This window comes from Schistocerca cancellata, chromosome 2 (assembly GCF_023864275.1).
Source record: "Schistocerca cancellata isolate TAMUIC-IGC-003103 chromosome 2, iqSchCanc2.1, whole genome shotgun sequence".
NCBI classification, from domain to species: Eukaryota; Metazoa; Arthropoda; class Insecta; order Orthoptera; family Acrididae; genus Schistocerca; species Schistocerca cancellata.
This window is the reverse complement of record NC_064627.1, coordinates 203,354,044-203,371,781: the sequence shown is the minus strand read 5'-3', so window position 1 is coordinate 203,371,781 and position 17,738 is coordinate 203,354,044. Positions and strand designations below refer to the sequence as shown.

General features: G+C 44.0%; 1 protein-coding gene across 3 annotated transcripts in view; it reads left to right on the top strand.

Moving 5' to 3' along the window:
• Positions 1-3,436: 3,436 nt before the first annotated feature.
• Positions 3,437-17,738, top strand: part of LOC126161525 (UDP-glucosyltransferase 2-like) — a 62,857-nt gene continuing 48,555 nt past the window's right edge. The window contains exons 1-3 of one of the 3 annotated variants that reach the window (XM_049917443.1): positions 3,437-3,617; positions 3,704-3,742; positions 8,293-8,471. In XM_049917443.1, coding sequence (XP_049773400.1) covers positions 3,724-3,742; positions 8,293-8,471 — 198 coding nt within the window. In that variant the 5' untranslated portion in view covers positions 3,437-3,617; positions 3,704-3,723. Of the gene's footprint in view, positions 3,743-8,292; positions 8,482-17,738 lie in introns of those variants that run through there. The other 2 variants (XM_049917444.1, XM_049917445.1) reach the window with 2 other exon arrangements.

The following is a 17,738-nucleotide window of genomic DNA, read 5'->3' as shown; positions in this document are numbered from 1 at the left end:
CGAGCCGCGCACGGCTCAATCCATAGCGCTGCACATAACGCCGCTCAGGTTATCGTATTGCTTGACTTCAGGAGGGCTGTTGACACCGTCCAGCACTGCAGTTTAGTGAAAAAAATGCAAGATAACCGAGTATCGGACCAGATTTCCGACTGGATTCAGGACTTCCTTGCAGACATAACTCAACAAAACAACGGAACAAAATCGAAATATGTAATTTCAGAATTCCCCCAAGATAGTGTGATACGACCGTTGCGGTTTACAATGTATATAAATGATTAAGTGGAAAACGTCGGAGGCTTCTCATAACTGTTCGCAGATGGTACTGTTGTCTATAAGAAAGAAGCAACGACAGAAGACATAATTCCGTTTGAATGGTGAAGCCTCTGGCATAAATATAAGTAACATATTGTGCATAGACGGGAGAAGAAATTCTATAATTACTCTAACTAAGACGAATAGCTGGAAAGAAAATCTACCGTAAAATTTCTAGGAATAACTACCCACCTTAAGTGGAATGACCACATAAAACAAATAGTAGGAAAAGTAGTTGCCAGGCAGAATCATTGAAAGGATCTTACGAAATGTTACTCACCCATGAAAGGAGCGGCACACAAGGCGATTGTTCGACCAATTCTTGAATACTGTTCATTCATGTGGGCTCATCAGCAGGTAAGACTGATAGATCAGATAGGGAATATCCAACAAAGAGCAACGCGTTTCGTCATGGAATCGTTTAGTCGGCGCGAGAGTGTTACGGAAAAACTCAACAAACTTCAGTGGCAGAAGCTACAAGGGAGGCTTTATGGATCAAGGAGAGGTTTACTATCAAAATTTCGAAACAGTAATTTCCGGGAAGAGTCGGTCAACATATTACTTCCCTCCACATATCTATCGGCAACGGCCTTGCCGCAGTGGCTACACCGGTTCCGGTGATCTCACCGAAGTTAAGCGCTGTCGGGCGTGGTCGGCACTTGGAAGGGTGACCATCCAGGCTGCCATGCGCTGTTGCCATTTTTCGGGGTGCACTCAGCCTCGCGATGCCAATTGAGGAGCTACTCGACCGAATAGTAGCGGCTTCGGTCAAGAATACCATCATAACGGCCGGGAGAGCGGTGTGCTGACCCCACGCTCCTACTATCCACATCCTCCTCTGAGGATGATACGGCGGTCGGATTGTCCCGGTGGGCCACTCGTGGCCTGAAGACGAAGTGCTTCCACATATACACTCCTGGAAATTGAAATAAGAACACCGTGAATTCATTGTCCCAGGAAGGGGAAACTTTATTGACACATTCCTGGGGTCAGATACATCACATGATCACACTGACAGAACCACAGGCACATAGACACAGGCAACAGAGCATGCACAATGTCGGCACTAGTACAGTGTATATCCACCTTTCGCAGCAATGCAGGCTGCTATTCTCCCATGGAGACGATCGTAGAGATGCTGGATGTAGTCCTGTGGAACGGCTTGCCATGCCATTTCCACCTGGCGCCTCAGTTGGACCAGCGTTCGTGCTGGACGTGCAGACCGCGTGAGACGACGCTTCATCCAGTCCCAAACATGCTCAATGGGGGACAGATCCGGAGATCTTGCTGGCCAGGGTAGTTGACTTATACCTTCTAGAGCACGTTGGGTGGCACGGGATACATGCGGACGTGCATTGTCCTGTTGGAACAGCAAGTTCCCTTGCCGGTCTAGGAATGGTAGAACGATGGGTTCGATGACGGTTTGGATGTACCGTGCACTATTCAGTGTCCCCTCGACGATCACCAGTGGTGTACGGTCAGTGTAGGAGATCGCTCCCCACACCATGATGCCGGGTGTTGGCCCTGTGTGCCTCGGTCGTATGCAGTCCTGATTGTGGCGCTCACCTGCACGGCGCCAAACACGCATACGACCATCATTGGCACCAAGGCAGAAGCGACTCTCATCGCTGAAGACGACACGTCTCCATTCGTCCCTCCATTCACGCCTGTCGCGACACCACTGGAGGCGGGCTGCACGATGTTGGGGCGTGAGCGGAAGACGGCCTAACGGTGTGCGGGACCGTAGCCCAGCTTCATGGAGACGGTTGCGAATGGTCCTCGCCGATACCCCAGGAGCAACAGTGTCCCTAATTTGCTGGGAAGTGGCGGTGCGGTCCCCTACGGCACTGCGTAGGATCCTACGGTCTTGGCGTGCATCCGTGCGTCGCTGCGGTCCGGTCCCAGGTCGACGGGCACGTGCACCTTCCGCCGACCACTGGCGACAACATCGATGTACTGTGGAGACCACACGCCCCACGTGTTGAGCAATTCGGCGGTACGTCCACCCGGCCTCCCGCATGCCCACTATACGCCCTCGCTCAAAGTCCGTCAACTGCACATACGGTTCACGTCCACGCTGTCGCGGCATGCTACCAGTGTTAAAGACCACGATGGAGCTCCGTATGCCACGGCAAACTGGCTGACACTGACGGCGGCGGTGCACAAATGCTGCGCAGCTAGCTCCATTCGACGGCCAACACCGCGGTTCCTGGTGTGTCCGCTGTGCCGTGCGTGTGATCATTGCTTGTACAGCCCTCTCGCAGTGTCCGGAGCAAGTATGGTGGGTCTGACACACCGGTGTCAATGTGTTCTTTTTTCCATTTCCAGGAGTGTATATCGCGAAATAGTCACGACAAGAAAGTTCGATAAATTAGGGCTAACACACAGGTCTACCGACAATCATTCTTCCCACGCGCCTTTCGCGAATGGCACAGGACAGGGGTGATCGGTTAGTGTTACCAGATGTACCTTCCGGCACACACCATTAGGTGTATTATGTAGATGTGCTGCATATTGACGATAAGTAAACTTTCGTTATTTGGTATCCACCGTATTGCAAAAAACAAAACAATATATATATATATATATATATATATATATATATATATATATATATATATATATATATATGTATATATATATATATATGTATATATATATATATATTATTGTAAATAAAATTAAAAACATAAACAAATAAATGAATAAAAAATATAAAAAACGGTTCAAATGGCTCTGAGCACTATGGGACTTAACTTCTGAAGTCATCAGTTCCCTAGAACTTAGAACTACTTAACCCTAACTAACCTAAGGGCAACACACACATACATGCCCGAGGCAGGATTCGAACCTGCGACCGTAGCGGTCGCACGGTTCCAGACTGTAGCGCCTAGAACCCCTCGGCCACCCCGGCCGGCCATCGTATTGCAGTTTTAGTAGCCTACAGTAAAAAACGTCATACAATTTTCGTTACACATGACTCATGCGGGTGGTAATAGCTGATATTGCCACACGTCAATATGTAAATTCCACTAAAGTTGAGAATAACGGCGAGTGGGATTCTGGGACGGAGAGGAAACAAACAGCTGCCGCGATAAACTTTGACACCAACGTTGTACACACGTGCAGCAGTAAGAGGGCACGCGCCTGCGCGCTGCTCCTCCAGCGGAGCCTGGAGCACAGACGATTGCCGCCTCCAGGAGGCAGTTGAAATAACTGGATCCAGGAATGTCAGAATCTGTCCAGCAGTAGCGCGCGTCTCATAGGGGAGTAACGATTGCATTTGAGTGTCAGGGCCGTACGAAGCAAGTATCACACAGGTGCCAACATAAACGTATGTAATCCGGAGCACGAAACTGGTTGCTTCTAACGAACTTCGTATCTGCACTAGGTTCAGTGGCACACGAGAACATGAAGATCGACGTCTCTGGTAATGTACCTTTTCTTTACTTTCCTTCGCGCTTTTCATTACATTATCACTCACTCTAAGCATATGTTATGGAAGTAAACACTATGGAGAACAAGTGTGAGAAATGTAGATGACGTGGAAAAATCAACGTTTCTTTGCTTATAGCGTCGATTTATTAGCTATAACTTTGTCTGCAGCCTTCTTCAATTCCTGAAGTACAAGGCACATGTTTTTTTCGAGGTCAGCCATTCACTCATTGTAACGATTAAACTATGATATTAGTTTGATCTTTTTTTTTCAAGTAACATAGATCGTCAATATGATCTTGAAATCAGAAGAACCAGTAGTTGAAAGAACCAGTACCAGTGACTGCAAATACCCTCCAGCTTTTGGCAGAATTGTTCTCAGACAGCATCAATTTTTTTTTAAAAAAAAGGATAATTGCAGGTGGAAAACCCATCAGGGGTTTATACAAAGAATTCACGGTGTTCTTATTTCAATTTCCAGGAGTGTATAATTTCCTTTCTTTTGCACGTAATGTACGAGAGCGCAATTCCATTCTTCTGGAATTTTTTTCAGTTTAACAAATTTTCTGCAAGATTTTTCGAAGTATTTCAGTCACATCAACACCGGCTTTTTTCCACATTTTCGCGACAACTAAATCGTCTCAAGAAGGCTTTTCATTTTTGAGTTACTAAATTATATTCTGAGTTCAGTTTATCCGGAGGTTGTGAATTTGGAACAACATTTTCAGGTTCTGTTTTGTCAAAATTTCTGTTTTTGTGACTACTTTGCCGTTTTCTCTTTAAAACATAGACTTGGTGGTTGATGATTCATTAATTTAGAATCGAAAGATTAAAAAAATTTCACATGTTATTTTTCTGGAAGTCTTCTTCAGTATCATGTAGAAGAACGTTTTATAATTTCTGATCTCAACATCAAACCATTCGCTTTCTATGGTTTATGAATCCCATGTAATCAACTTATTTCTTTTTAGAATGTCATCCCTTCCACGTTCTTAATCTCTCTTCTAAGGAAGCTTCACGCTCTTAATTCCATTACCCGAGTTCCTTTCTTTTTCAGTGGAGCTGTTTCCTTGGCAGCATCCATTATTTTGGCATTAATGGTTTTCCAGTCACCAATTTCTAAGTTGATTAATTTGTTGTGGAAGATTTATTTGTTGTTTCGTAATTTCTCTAGGTCAGTTTTAACTTATTATTTCTCTTGCTCTTAGGCTGGAGAACAAATATTACCTTAATTATTGTCAAGTAATGGTCTGTTTCAATATTTGCTCCGTTATTCACCTAGACGTTCTTTATTTAACGTTCCCGCTTGAAATCGCAATATGTTCGATTTGGAACTCTCCTAAATTTGAATTTGGTTACCTCCAAGTTTCTTGCTTTCTGAAGACTTTTTTGAAATAATATTTATGTTGGAAGCTTTGCATACACTTATCTACCTTTCACAATCACTATTGAATCTTTCTGTGCTGGGCAATGTCTGACAGTTTTGCGACTAGCTTCCTCTTTTCCAATTTCAGAGTTAAAATCTCCTAGCATCATTTTGACACTTTTAATTTAGATTTTAGATACTTTCTAGGGTTTTCCAAAAATTGCATCTTACTTTGTCTCTTGTTATTGCCTTTGTTTATAGGAGTACGTCACTTAATCGTCGTGCGATCTTTGTTTCCACACCCCAACGTTAGAAGGGACGTCTTTCTGACAGAGAATAAAAGTTTGTCAAAGTATCTAACGCTTTATAGTTGACGGAAAATGCGGTTCCTAAATATGTTATACCTCATTTGTGACTATATTCACCTAGACGTTCTTTATTTCCTTTAAAGATGCAACGGTTCTCATATTCCACAGCATTATCAATACCGTTTCTTGTAATGCTAATATGAAAATTCTTTGTCCATCCAAAACTTTTCATAATTGTTAAGATATTCCAGTTTTTAAAATGGAATTTCTGCTCAGAGTTCCAAGAAAGTATTTATTTTTGTGTTTGACGACTAATTCTCGCATGTTGTTTCGGGCTCTCCAGAATCCGCAGGATATATTGCGCCACCTACAATGACTGAAGATTCTCTTTTCAGGACACTTCCTGGAGTATTTTATTCCTGTGACATTTCCATCATGCATTCAGAAGTTACATAAACTTCGAAAGGGGGAAATGTATTTCTTCATTTAATTCATAAAGCTGAACTGTAGGTTCCAGAGTTTCGGGGTGTGCTTAGTCCACGAGAGCTATTTTATTTCTCTCAAGTCCGCCGGCAAGCAGCCAGCGAGGCTCTCCTATCCACCACCTAGGATACGCCTTGCGCTGCTATGACCTCATAATAGGTTCAGGGTAAATAATTTATTCTTACTGTTGTGACTTGGCAAGACAGCCAAGCCACTATGACCGCTAGCCGAAAGGCACGCGTTTAAGCTCACGCAGGTTGGCGTGAGGTCTGGAACAGTTAAAGGAGTTGAGCCTAGTAAAAATAATACGAAGCTGCTGGAATACTTAACTTTAATCCATAATTGGTGAACATCGGTCTGACGGTACATGCATCACAAGATAAATAGCAAATGATAATGGCGTCTTGCTAGGTCGTAGCAAATGACGTAACTGAAGGCTATGCTAACTATCGTCTCGGCAAATGAGAGCGTAATTTGTCAGTGAACCATCTCTAGCAAAGTCGGCTGTACAACTGGGCGAGTGCTAGGACGTCTCTCTAGATCTGCCGTGTGGCGGCTCTCGGTCTGCAACACTGACAGTGGCGACACGCGGGTCCGTCGTATACTAGCGGACCGCGGCCGATTTAAAGGCTACCACCTAGCAAGTGTGGTGTCTGGCGGTGACACCACACTTACTGTACTTAAATATTTTATATAATTTATTGTTCTTATTATTAAAATCGTATACACCATGTGGCATGTCAAAAGTGAGGAGAAGCCATGTTGTATTTGGGAGGGAGGGAAGACAGACAGTGGCAAACTGTGACCTGCCCCAGAATCGAACATATGACTAGAACTGCAAGAGATTGTATTGTTTGGATATTGGCTTTAAAAACACTTGGGACACTTTCTGCCTTCGAAGCCACAAAATGTTTCGTCTTGTACATATTTCACGCATATGTTCAAAGAACGTATTATTGTCGACGTATTCGTGAGACGGAGTGGCTGTTGAGGTGAGTCACAGTATACAAATACCGTATGTACACTACTGTCCATTAAAATTTCTACACCACGAAGATGACGTGCTACAGACACGAAATTTAACCGACAGGAAGAAGATGCTGTGATATGCAAATGATTAGCTTTTCAGAGCATTCACACAAGGTTGGCGCCGGTGGCGACACGTACAACGTGCTGACATGAGGAAAGTTTCCAACCGATTTCTCATACACAAACAGCAGTTGGCCGGCGTTGCCTGGCCAGCACATTCACCAGATCTCTCACCAATTGAAAACGTCTGGTCAACTGGCTCGTCACAATACGCCAGCCACTACTCTTGATGAACTGTGGTATCGTGTTGAAGCTGCATGGGCAGCTGTACCTGTACACGCCATCCAAGCTCTATTTGACTCAATGCCCAGGAGTATCAAGGCCATTATTACGACCAGACGTGGTTGTTCTGGGAACTGATTTCTCAGGATCTATGCACCCAAATTGCGTGAAAATGTAATCACATGTCAGTTCTAGTATAATATATTTGTCCAACGAATACCCGTTTATCATCTGCATTCCTTCTTCGTGTAGCAATTTTAATGGCCAGTAGCGTATAAGGTTTATGGGTGACACAGACCGTAAGTCCTTAATGTAAAGAACGGTAAAGTAAGCTATGGATCACTCTGAAAATTTGTGATACACATTCCTCTGTGCTCAATTGTGTCAACAGACATTTTTGCCACTCACATCAGTTGATGGCCATTGCCATTCTGAAGACTATTTTCGGTCTCCAGTCTCAAAATGAGACAATCTCTCTTCACGATAACTTAGACACTTGATGGTTTGGCAATATCCTAACTTGAGGTGATAATCGTTTAGGAGAATTTCAACCAGTGATTACGACTGCATATGAAATGAACTCGTAAGATCCTCTAATGACGCACTGTGCAGATTTCTGTTCGTAGATTAAATCTGCCAACAAGGAAAACTAGAAAGTTATTATTGAACTGGCACGGCTCACCATTCTTCCAGGGGACTTCCAGCCACGTCTGCATCCACTTGTTGAGGTCATCTGAGCGATGTATAATTTGTTATGTAGTGAAGTGCATAGTGCATAGTAGCGGTCTTAAAAGCGGCTGGTCTGTATTCCCTCAATACTTTTTCGATCTATATACATCCATTACCAGGGAATAATATTGGCTCAGCAACACTTATCGTGTAAGCGATTACTGCAAAAACATTTTCAACTTACCACTGTGTTTCTGCAACCTAGTTAAGTAACAGATTTCTTTTCTTTTCTTTTTTTTGGATCACAAATAAAACAGTTTAAATGACTGGAATACATAGAGTAATTTATAGAGAATTACTTACTTTAGATATGATACATAAAACGGTGACTACCGCATTTGTTTCCAGAAAACGTATTTCGGTCATCTTTTCTATTGTCACTGCTATTTGGTGGGTGCCTCGCTTCAAAAATATTGGTGGTTGCTCCCACTCCATCCATTAGCCACCAGAAGCCGTTTCAAATCTTAACAAAGGCTCTTCTTCAAAGAGGACACCAAATCACATTCTTCACCGCTAATCCATTGAAGGTGAGTCAAGGTAAGCCAAATTTCAGCAGATGAAGTCATAACTAGTTACGACGTGTTTCGTGGATTTAACTCCAGGCTAATTGCTCAGCACAGTGGTCAAGAGCGACCTAGTAATCATGGTGACGAATGAAAATCTAAAACTGTAGCAGAGATCGTCCAACTAACTTCAAGTTAATTTTAAAAGTGTTACATGTCGTTCAATTATAAAAGGTTCCGCTTTTCATGTCAAGGAAATATCGTCGCCTCGGCAGAGATCGTTTGCTTCCAGGAGCTACTGTCAACGAATCTCAATCCTAAGCATTCACGGTGAGTAGCCAGTAACGAACGCAGGGGACGAGTCACATGTTGACTACTAGCTGCCACCCAACTAATGAGTTCTTTGTTACGTCAGCACCTAGCTATGTAACATGTGCTTCCATACTCACACCTAATCAGTCCAAGTTGCATGATGGTGTTAAGTCTCTCAAGTACAATGTAATTGACAAGTGTAATACTTAGGGACTGGATTCATCAGACTTTTGCTGTTACAGCAGTTTACAAATGGTTAAACGGTTGTGGAGGTAGCGTTTAGAAATGTGATTAGTGCAAGAATATAGTCGTTGAGCAAAATAATATGAGTAACTGGGCAATACGAGAATTCAAATGAAATATACCATATACTCTGGTCCTCCACTGTTGAAGTGTTCCGCTATGTTGGCGAAAATCACTGAGTTATTAGTGGTCGTGGCAGTTACTATTATGAAGTACACTGCGGTGACAGAAGTCATGAATTAGTTATATGCACGTGCTCAGATGCCAGTAACATCGCGTACACAACGTGTAAAAGGGCGGTGCACTGGCTGAGCTGTCACTTGTATTCAGGCGACTCCGTGTAAAATAATATGGCAACGTGATGGGAATTAACAGACTTTGAATGCGTAATTGTAGTTGTAACGAAATGCATAGAACATTTTATTTTGGAAAGCGGTACGGAATTCAGTATTCCGAGACCCACAGTGTCAAAAGTGTGCCGATAATACCAAATTTCAGGATTTGCTGTCACCACGGACAACGCAGTGGCCGACGGCCTTCACTTAACGACCGAGAGCAGCGGCGTTTGCGTAGAGTTGTCAGTGCTAACAGACAAGCAACACTTTGTGAAAAAAGCCAGAAATTAATGTGGGACGTACGACGAACGTATCCGTTACGACAGTGCGGCGATATTTGGCGTTAATGGACTATGGCAGCAGACGACCGACATCAGTTACTTTGCCAACAGCACGACATCGCCTGCAGCGCCTCTCCTGGACTCGTGACTATATCGGTTGAACCCTAGACGACCGGGAAATCGTCCCCTTGTCAAATTAGTCCCGACTTCAGTCTGTAAGAACTGATGTTAGGCTCCGAGTGTTGCACAGGCTCTACGAGGCCATGGACCCAGTGTGGCAACAAGGCACTGAGCAAGCTGGTGGAGGCTCCATAATGGAGTGGGCTGTGTTTACATAGACTTGACTGGATCCTCTGGTCAAACTGAACAGACCATTCACTGGAAACAGTTATTTTGGGCTACTTGGAGACCATCTGCAGCCATTCATGGACTTCATGTTCCCAAACAATGATGGAATTTTTATGTATGACAACGTGCCATGTCACCTGGCCGCAATGGTTCGCGGTTGGTTTGAAGAACATTCTGGAAAATTCGAGCGAATGATTTGGTTACCTATATCGCCCGAAATGAGTCTAATCGAACATTTGTGGGACATTATAGAGAGCGCAGTCTGTGCACAAAATTGTGCACCGACAACACATTCGCAACTATGTAAGGGTCTGGAGGCAGCAAGCCTCAGTATTTCTGCAGGGTACTTCTAACGACTTCTTTAGTCCATGCCGTGTCGAGCTGCTGCGTTACGCCGGGGAAAACAAGATCTGGTCTGATGTTGGGAGGTATACCATGACTTTAGACACCTCAGTGTAAATGATCTGGCGGTCAGTGTAAGCAGCATTCTGCGGCTGTTTTCTGATGATGCTGCGGCGTATGGGGAGGTGTGTACTATAGCGCCGCAGGGGAGGCTGTGGGCCAGTGATGCAGACGATGAGAGACCCAAGGAAGCTCCAGAGAAAGTCGGTTGCAACTCTAACAAAAAATGGCTCTGAGCTCTATGCGACTTAACTTCTGAGGTCATCAGTCGCCTAGAACTTAGAACTAATTAAACCTAACTAACCTAAGGACATCACACACATCCATGCCCGAGGCAGGATTCGAACCTGCGACCGTAGCGGTCGCTCGGTTCCAGACTGTAGCGCCTAGAACCGCACGGCCACTCCGGCCGGCTCAACTCTAACAAGTTCCCTATTGAAACACGTGCTCTGCGTAGTACACCGGGTCAGTCGCCGGCTGGCCTTTGAATTCTCCTGGATTGGCTGCTTGCACGCCCTGCAATGCTGGCGCGGAGTATGCATGGTACGCCGCCGGCCTCGTTACGTAAGCCGACAGTGAGGCTACCTTTTTCAGTGGCGTGTGTATATTCAACAACGGTGTATCTGCTGCGGATCCGCATGGCGCCCGGCTGTGTCACATGGGGGATGCCCACCACGGTGAGGTACCCGTCATGTGATGGTGAAACACAGATGGTGTGTAGGAGAGTTACCCGTTGCTCCTTGGGCAGCATCGTTCTACAGTAAACATTGAGTGGCCAGCTGTGCCGTGATACAAAGTCCGGGAGGGATTTGGAGCGTAAAGCTGTTGCCCTACTGTGTCCTCTAACCGGTGACCTCTGCTGACAGTTCCATTTGGCGACCTCGTCTGGCACAGTTCTTTTGGCCTGGTAGAGCTGTAAGACTGAGAATAATTTCGTTACAAAGTATCCACTAATTACAGTCAGCAAGCCAGCCCGGCTAGCCGTGCAGTCTAATGCACTGGCGTGGGGTGAGTGGACTGCTATAGTCTTTTGTGGGATTGTCTACCACTGCGGACTACGGCGGGGACGAGGCCTCTCCGTCGTTTCTAGGTACCCAGTTCCATACAATACAGTACAATGTAGTCAGCAATGGCGAACTAGTTGTGCATATGCGCCACTACTTGAAACACCACTTCCACTGTCAGTGTGGTAACCTACCTTGCCCCCTGCTGCATGAGTTCATGCAGTACCGCTGAGTTCGATGTTCAAACGAGGTAAACTGCCCCGCAACATTATGACGGTCAAGCACGATATTTGGGCTCATCTTGAGTGAGATTCTGTAGTGAGAATGGTGTCGCGAGAAGTACCGCGTCGACTGTGATGACACTCTCCATAAGAAATACGTCACCTAGCAAGCACAATGATCGAAAGGCGAAGATGGTGGAGACACACAAGAACTTTACGACTCTTCGTTACAAAAATGCACAAGACAGAAAACAGAAGCTGAAGTAACATCTGAGATAAACATACGTCTCTGCGAAGCTGCACAATTAAAAACTAACTGGCATGAGCCGCATGTCCAAACATTCACCGTTGAGTGGCTGTTTTAAAAAATTGATCACAGCATATAATGCTTTGAAATGATAAAATTGTTGCCGTTATCAGCTCATATTATTCCCCATCAATGGACATATTGTGGCATACCGGGGACACTTTGACCCACTTGCTCTGTCGTATGTGAGACTACAACATTGGCGGACTAAGGGTAGGAGTGAGGTGTCGGCGGCGGGGGTGGAGGGGGCAGCCCACGCTGAACGTCTTGTCCTGAAGCGCCTACGAGTGATGAGGGCCTCGAGATTTGGAGGACCCCCAGGACCAGACTAATTTTAATCAAATCCCAAACACAAAATACGTTCAGTAAAGAAGAAGCTGTTTGAAGGTCCCATAAGTATGAAAAATTTGTGCAAAAAACTTTGGGAAAAAATTCAGAGGATACATAAAATGGTATTCAACAGTATGAGGAACAAGATGGGTTGGATTCTGAGTTGTGTGGAGCTCAAAGTTACGACAACGTTCCGTCAGTGCCAGGAGTACGTGGAGGAGTACGACGAAAAATTCGAGAAGCCAGTACAAAAGCTCTGTCCAGTCCGTGTGCTAATCATTCCTTAAATATTTGTGGAGTTCATGCACTCTCATACGATCCCTATTGCGCCATCTGTTTTCATAGTACTTATTCATTCTCATCTTCTACGTACACACGGGAATTATTTATAGAAGAAACAGGAAAATATTTTACACTTGCTGGTGTGCTCGTTACAAGTCATTTGAAGTCGTAAAAGAAGATCTGGAAACAATTGTGAGCTCTTTGGAAGATATGCAAGATCCGTCCCAGAGAAACCTTGATACCAGATCTGCAGCAAGATTGCTTCTTCCAGCTGTTGTGATTTCACCTTTTTTAACTATATCAGTTTTTGGCACACGATAATGGAGGCTGTAAATTTAGTCTAAACAATACCTCTGTTGTCCAAAAATGACTTTGGTTAAAGGACTAGCAAATTAAAATTCCTGAATAAGTTTCTAGTGCCGGAATAAACTACAGTTATAGATAATGGTATGACTTTTGGCACTAAAAATTGCGGTGATATGGACTTAACTTTGACCAATGAGGGAGAAGAGATAAAGACGGTCTAAGGCGCTGCAGTCATGGACTGTGCGGCTGGTCCCGTCGGAGGTTCGAGCCCTCCCTCGGCCATGGGTGTGTGTGTTTGTCCTTACGATAATTTAGGTTAAGTAGTGTGTAAGCTTAGGGACTAATGACCTTAGCGGTTAAGTCCCATAGGATTTCACACACATTTGAACATTTGAAGATAAAGAAATAATGCCGTGTGAAGTATCACATTACACTGGAGTATCGATTCAAGAAGAAATGCGTCAATCAATGTTTGAATGCGTAGACTGATTTATACAAGAATTGCCACAACGATGCGCGGCCAGGAAAGAAATCACCAAATGTAACAAAATTTATGCTCGAAGTTTCGACCACGCTCTTATGTAGTACTGGAAAATCTGATTGAAATTTACGATGAGTTTGATAAGAAGTAGATGCTAGAATAAATAAAAAGGGGTCGCAGGCCTCTATATACAAATGTATAACCCAAGAAATACTTGAGTTTGTAATTAAATGATACTTCAGTGAATCGTTACCTGTACATACCTTTTAATCTAATACTTATTGAGATTTTGTATCAGCCATACCATGCGAGAGAATTTTTTCTAAACTGAAAGTAACAAGAAATTTTCTTCTCTACAATTGATCAAGAACGACTAGTCAGCTGACCATTTTATCAACTAAAAGGAAAGTTCCAAATGAAATAGATTTCAACGACGTCACTGAGAATCCCATTATAATAAAGGCACGTATTATAATAATATCAATAATAACTACTAACTCCTACTGAAGTTACGAAACTGATATTATATTTGTACAATCTTTGTTTCCATGTATATAAAATTAAAGGCAGTTTTCTAATTCTATTCTTAATTCTTTGCACTCTAACTTTCGGTTGCTGTGCTAAATCCTGATTCGTATTCTAAATTTTTCACTTATATCTTTAAGTGCGTACGCTGCTTAAAAGAAATGCAACACTCTCACGGAGAAGTTTATTTTATTAGCAAGTGAGGCGAGAGGTAGCTCATTATTGTAGGAGCATATGACAACAAGTTCAAGCCAAAGAAAACACACATGTTAGAGTAAAGGATGCCCAGATAGTCATATACCGCGCTTGTGGCGGCAAGGCAGGCAAGTGATTACAAATAAGTGACTGGCCTTCTGCTATAGACTGTTCAAAGCATCTTGCGGCTTATTTTGTTATTCCTGATTGGTTCTTACAGGTCTTGGAGAACGGGGCTATCATGTCCCATACGTGTTCAGTTTGCAAAAACAGCAACTTTATGATGCGAAAAGCATGTTATATAACAGCAGCCAATTTTTGTGTGTATTCTCCCGCTGATGAAACGCACTTTCCTGTAGAAGAACAGGCAAGAGCATGGAGATAAAAGACTGTAATATGTAGCGAGCACGGGTTACTTCATCCTGCAGAAACACCAAATGTGGTAGCGAGTTGTAACTGACGGCTTCTCATCCAATGAGGCCGAAGATGAGATTTCCGTGTCGTGACTGAGTGCACTCTGGAATAGGCAGCCCACCAGGTCGAGGCTATACACGTGTATATCCATCAATCACATACGGACAGGGACTAATTTCATCACTGAAGACAAGAGAGTCCCAATCTCCAGTTTGTGAGTCCAGAGCAGCCATGTTTTGCTGAGTCTAGGTGTCCATGGTAGCCTAGCCAGAGGCACACGTGATTAATTAATTTTGATTTCATGTGTTTTCCAATAGCGCATGAGAGATACCAAATACACATAATGAAGCCTCGGTACAGAGGTATTGTCCATAATTTGTGATGGTTGTAGGTGCACTTAATTCAGAAGTTTGTAGTTATCGCCAAGAAGGCGTTTTCCTTCGTTAGGATGCCCTTTGAGCTAAGTCTGAATTGTCCTTAGTGCATGAATGCATGAGAGAGGCACCAGAGAAGCGGTCCTGGGCGTTAGAAGAAGCTAGTGTCTGGCAACGTAACGTAGCTAATCAGCTTGGCCAAAACTGTGCAAATGAACACAGTTAGGGTGACTTCTAAAAGTAGAGCCATCTATGCATTCTGCCGTTTTCTTCGAAATCCAAGGTTTTAAATAACCCTCACAGCAAGAGCTCTGCCTCACTGCGACCCGAGTTCTTCTGATGTCAATAGGAATTTCGGGTGGGCAACACTGCGAATCTCCACGACACATAGTTTTAACGTTTAGGCACCATGTTGAGGCAGTTTAACTGAGTGTTAAAGGCATCAGAAGGTCGAGAAAACATTGCCAGTTATTCGGAAAAACAATGATACTGCTGCGTTCTATTTGCGACAAACAGATCATTCAAAATTGCAATGGCAAACCGTAATTAGGATCGAACGCAGATCACCGGTAACTCCATGCCACCGCTGAGTTTCAGCTGCCACGATCTACTGTTCTCATGAGTAGACGGCATCTATCTGTCTCACCCTCAGTTACCGCGTCCCATTCCGTCATTTTGTACTCGATTACCTACGCGTTTGGTTTTTTTCTTTTTTTTAATTCGCGTAGTAACTATTTCGTGTTCAAGCATTTTTGCCACCTATTACAGTGCATTTTTACCTTGAAAAATCATGTAAGATACATCAGTAATCTACACTGAGGTGAAAAAAGTCATAGGATACCTTCTCGGAAGTCCCCTGGAGAATTATTGAGCCATGTTGCCTCTGTAGCCGTCCATAGTTGCGAAAGTGTTGGCGGTGCACGATTTTGTGCACGAACTGAGGTCTCGATTATGTTCGATGGGATTCGTGTAGGCTGATCTGGGTGGTTAAATCATTCGCTCAGTATCATCCACAAAAATTCTATCGATGTTTTGGAACATGAAGTCCATCAATGGCTGCAAAAGGTGTCCAGGTAACCGAACATAGCCAGTCCTAGTCAATGGTTGGCTGAGTTTGACCAGAGGACCCCCTCAACAACTTGGGTCCATGTATTTGTGGGGTCTGGCCGGCCGATGTGGCCGAGCGGTTCTAGGCGCTTCAGTCTGGAACCGCGCGACCGCTACGGTCGCAGGTTCGAATCCTGTCTCGGGCATGAATGTGTGTGATGTACTTAGGTTAGTTAGGTTTAAGTAGTTCTAAGTCGTAGGGAACTGATGACCTCAGAAGCAAAGTCCCATAGTGCTCAGAGCCATTTGAACCATTTGAACCTTTTGTGGGGTCTGCGCCACGCTCGAACCCTACTTTCAGCTCTTACCAACTGAAACCGGGACTGAAGTGACCAGGTGACGGTTTACCAGTCGTGCTCACAAGACCAGGATAGGCATTGCAGGCGAAGTCGTACTGTTAGCAAAGTCACTCGCGTCGGCCGTCTGCTGCCATAGCCCATTAACGCCAAAGTTCGCCACACTGTCCTAACACACACATTCGTCGTACGTCCCACACTGATGCTTGCGACTATGTTACGCAGTGTTGCTTGTCTATTAACATTGGCAGTTCTACGAAAACCCTGCTGCTCTCGGTCGTTACGTGAAGGCCGTTGGCCAATGTGTTGTCCGTGGTGAGAGGTAATGGTTGAAAGTTGGTATTTATTGGCGCACTCTTGACACTGTGGATCTTGGAATATCGAATTCCCTAACGATTTCCGAAATGGAACGCCCATCCGTCTATCTCACTACCAGCCCGCCTGCAAAGTCTGTTAATTCCCGTCGTGTAGCCATAATGTCGTCGGAAACCGTTTCACTTGAATAACCTGAGTACAAATGACAGCTCCGCCAGTTTGTTGTCCTTTTATACCTAATGTACACGGTACTACCGCCATCTGTATATGTGCGTATTGCTGTCCCATGACTTTTTGTCACCTCTATGCATTTGTGGATCTTTATTTCAATACACATTTTTAATCGCGTCTGGAGTCGAGCCTTAGTTGAACAGAATTGTGTTTACCGTCCCTGATGTGTCATCGCTAACGGTTTACTACCATGTGGCTGTGAAGACAAAGTCGAAACACGAGTGTAATAGGAGAGGAATTCATGCCTTAGGCCTGGATGTAGGGTACTTGGTGCTCGTTTCCAATCGCACAGCTGGTAACGTCGTTTCACCATTTCACAACGATGAGGAAGTACAATGTCATGTTTAATATTTAGTCCCCTGAACTAAATGAAATTCTAGGGTCTTTTGGAGGAGCAAGCTACGGTGTTGTCTTCTTCCTACGAGAACTTCTATGAAGTGGAGTTCTTTCTAAAGGAGAAGTTGTGCATGACTGGTATTTGTCCATCAGATATTGGAGAAAAAGCTGTAATCCATGCAAAAGGGTTGTATACAGATCAGTGCTGTAGATTTTTTTCTCTTTTCAGATGAGCTCATATTATATTTTGTCCCACCGCTGTACACTCTACTCTGAGTTACCAAAAAGTACCAACGTTTTAAAGACATACTATATTTTTAAAAAATTCTCACATTTACAGTTAATGTATTAAAAGACAAAGAAACAGTCTATCCTGCAAGTTTACCGTACGAGGAATATTTGTCACAGGTCACACATTCAGTTAATGGGCTACTTCTCTAGTTCGATCAGTCTGTCTGTAATAACAGATGGGGTAAATCTTCTTCCCCAAGCTGACTAGCTCAGCTGGTAGCAGAGTAGGACCTACTAAAACAGGTAGCTTTCTACACGGATTCCTGAATCAGGAAGTGACAGTTGATAAAAGCCACCTCAGGACTTGATGTGAAACGCAACGAGATGATAATAAGGAGGTAGATGTTGGTAGGGC